Here is a 3,714-nt window from a genome sequence, read left to right as displayed (position 1 = left end):
CAATACATTACTAATCCATTTCAAAGGCTTTTGAGGCAGTCTTTTTTATATACTGTGTAACACTTGGGAAATGGGATGAACTCTTCAGCTGCTACAGAGAATTGTATGGCAATTTTACAGAATTCCATTTTACCATAAGAATGATTAAGAAATGCGTTTTCCTGCATTTCTGGTGGTACTGTATTTGTTAACTTTTGAAATATATATTGTATGGGTGATTATGACTCTTCGCCCCCAGTGGGGAGTGAAACATACAAAGAACATAGGCTGGACAGTAATGGCTATAATGTTGTTGCTCTATCTCTGCCTCACACTCCCTATGAGCGCAGCTCCTTGCTGGGGCTTTGGTATCACAAAATCCCCACTGGTCTGTAAAAGCTTAATGTCAATAAAAAGCACTGAAATGTTTTTTTTCCAAATAATTTTGCTTTTGGATTTGTAACTCTTGTGAGAGATAGATGTGATGCAAAATCAATTGTGTATTTTGTGGGAAACAATAAAATGATTTGTGTGTTTCATGCTGAACCAGTCTTCTCAGGGCATTTTCATAGAATCCCTATCTGCAGAAAGAGGTCATTTGGCTCATTGGGTCTGCACCAGTTCTCTGAAAGAGCATTTTACCCAGGCCCTCCCCTCCGTTCTATCCCGGTAACCCCTTGCATTTACCATGGCCAATCCACCTAACCTATACATTTTGGGAGACTAAGGGCAATTTAACATGGTCAATCCACCTAACCTACACATCTTTGGACTGTGGGAGAAAACCGGGGCACCTGGAGGAAAACCCACGCAGACACGGGGAGAACGTGCAGCCTCCACACAGATAGATTCCCAAGGCCAGAATTGAACCCGGGTCCCTGGCGCTGTGAGGTTGCAGTGCTACCTGCCGTGCCGCCCCACTTTGTCAATGATTTACTGAGTTTTCTTTTGGTGACAAGTGTTATTCAAATCACAAGCCATTCTCTGCTGCCTTTTGTCACCCAGATTGCTCATTTAAACACCCACTTTACACAAGAAGTGTCAGCTGAACTGGCAATGTTTACCTGGATGAAGCACGTTTGGAACAGTTACACACAGGGAAAATAAGAGGGGAGAAAATAATAGAACACAAGGTGGAATGTGTGATTTTTCACCTGATGCGTTCTCCAGTTCATTCGTACCATTACAGGAGATCAAGCACTCTCCTGCAAGAAAGGAAAGAGGATGGAGGAAAATGGCGTGATCTCAGATCCCAAGCCACTGTTACCCACTCCACAGCAAGCTGGGAGTAGAGCTGGCAAGGGGCTCAGAGCAAACCTCCAATCTACCCTCTCAACCAGGGATGGTGTACAAGCAAAGGGAAGAGAAATAAACATGATTTGATTTGATTTATTATTGTCACATGTATTAACATACAGTGAAAAGTATTGTTTCTTGCATGCTATACAGACAGAGCATACCATTCATAGAGAAGGAAACGAGAGAGTGCAGAATGTAGTGTTACAGTCATAGCTAGGGTGTAGAGAAAGATCAACTTAATGTGAGGTAGGTCCATTCAGAAGTCTGATGGCAGCAGAGAAGAAGCTGTTTTTGAGTCAATTGGTACGTGATCTCAGACTTTTGTATCGTTTCCCATCGGAAGAAGGTGGAAGAGAGAATGTCCGGGGTGCGTGGGGTCCTTAATTATGCTGGCTGCTTTGCTGAGGCAGCGGGAAGTGTAGACAGAGTCAATGGATGGGAGGCTGGTTCGCCTGATGTAGGTGAGAGGGTAATTTTTCATTTTCAAGGTTTTGAAGGGATTAAAACCGCTCTCTGGAGGTGCCACAGAGGGCTGACTATCTTGAGATACTACAGTACTTTGCACACAGTTTGCCAGCACTTCACAATAGAATAAAACAATAGGATGAGGGTTATTCAGAAGGGGTTTTGCAGTAGCAGGATGCTCTCATTGTGGAAGTTAACTTGTCATTACTGTGGCTACTGAATATTTATCAAGGCCATTAAATGTGTGCTGGGATGTTCTAACCACGATGTGGAGATGCCGGCGTTGGACTGGGGTGAACACAGTAAGAGTTTTAACAACACCAGGTTAATTAAAGTTAGAGTTAATTAACCTGGTGTTGTTAAAACTCTTACTGTGTTCTCACCACCCCAGTCTTAGGCACGGTACTGCAGAATAAATGGCAGGGCCTGTGATTTAACCAGCTTCTGAATCTCTATTCATTCCTGCGATAGTTACCCTCACTGTGACTCAGCTACGGAAAATGTGAATCTGGAGATATCACAGCCAGGAAGGGAGTGCCCCAACTGGTTTTATTTCATAATGAAAGTGGATTTAAAATCAACCCTCTGGGTAAACAATATTGCCAGGCTGGATTTAGCATCTTTTCCAATAGTGCCCCACCTCAGCACTGGTCACAGGAGGCGGATGTGTGCGGATTTGTGTGAAGGGCCAAAGCTGACACTGTTTGGTTACATTCCCCGGCTACATTCCTGCTGAGAGTATCCGCGCGGCGACCAGAGGGGGATCGGGATGGGCCAGCCAGGACAGCAGGACAAGGTCGACATTTACCGGGACACCTGGGTCCGCTTTCTGGGTAAGAACCGGGAAGGGAATACCGAGCTTTTCCAGGGGGAGAGTGAGTGAGAGTGAATCGGGACAGGAGCTGCGACCAGCCGCCTTGAACCCCCCCCAGCTCCTGGTTCACCCCCACTCCCCCAGACTAAAGGAGGAAATCTCACCCTCCTCGCTAAAAAATAAAATATTCTTCACGCTCCAAGTGTTTTAGTTTTCAGGACAATAAATAACCTTGAATAAAGTTAGTGTAAGCTCACAGCCCAGCCAGTCAGGGCGGCTGCTGCTCACATTCACTGCCATGCAGAGTGACTCACACAGCAGTCATTTTACAAACTGCTTTTCAATCTTATTCCCAGTTCTATGAAGCTATTAAATATGTGACTCTAGCAATGTGTGTGCCTCCCCCCCCCCCCCCCCAGATACAGCCCCCAGACAACTCCCCCTTCCCATACCCCCCCCCCCAGAACAACTCCTCCTTCCCATACCCCCCCCCCAGAACAACTTCCCATACCCCCCCGAACAACTTCCCATACCCCCCCCCCAGAACAACTTCCCCCTACCCCCCCCAGAACAACTCCCCCTTCCCATACCCCCCGCAGATACAAATCCCCCCCGCAGATACAAATCCCCCCCCCAGATACAAATCCCCCCCCCAGATACAAATCCCCCCCCAGATACAAATCCCCCCCGATACAAATCCCCCCCCCCAGATACAAATCCCCCCCCCCAGATACAAATCCCCCCCCCAGATACATATCCCCCCAGATACAATCCCCCCCCAGATACAATCCCCCCCCCAGATACCAATCCCCCCCCCCAGATACCAATCCCCCCCCCAGATACAAATCCCCCCCCAGATACAAATCCCCCCCCAGAATACAAATCCCCCCCCAGATACAAATCCCCCCCCCAGATACAAATCCCCCCCCCCCAGATACAAATCCCCCCCCCAAAACAAATCCCCCCCCCAGATACAAATCCCCCCCCAGATACAAATCCCCCCCCAGATACAAATCCCCCCCCCAGATACAAATCCCCCCCCCAGATACAAATCCCTCCCCCACAGATACAACCCCCTCCCCTCCCCCCACCCCCACAGATACAATCCCCCCCACTGTTACAACCCCCTCCCCTTCCCTCCCCCCCCCCAGATACCA

General features: G+C 48.2%; 1 protein-coding gene across 1 annotated transcript in view; it reads left to right on the top strand.

Moving 5' to 3' along the window:
* Positions 1-2,225: 2,225 nt before the first annotated feature.
* The window catches only part of mtfp1 (mitochondrial fission process 1), a 12,962-nt gene continuing 11,473 nt past the window's right edge, over positions 2,226-3,714 (top strand). The window contains exon 1 of the mRNA XM_078227419.1: positions 2,226-2,576. Coding sequence (XP_078083545.1) covers positions 2,513-2,576 — 64 coding nt within the window. The 5' untranslated portion in view covers positions 2,226-2,512. The remainder of the gene's footprint in view (positions 2,577-3,714) is intronic.

This window comes from Mustelus asterias, chromosome 13 (assembly GCF_964213995.1).
Source record: "Mustelus asterias chromosome 13, sMusAst1.hap1.1, whole genome shotgun sequence".
In the NCBI taxonomy this organism is placed as follows: domain Eukaryota; kingdom Metazoa; phylum Chordata; class Chondrichthyes; order Carcharhiniformes; family Triakidae; genus Mustelus; species Mustelus asterias.
The sequence above is the reverse complement of the archived record's forward strand: the minus strand, read 5'-3'. Positions and strand labels throughout refer to the sequence as shown.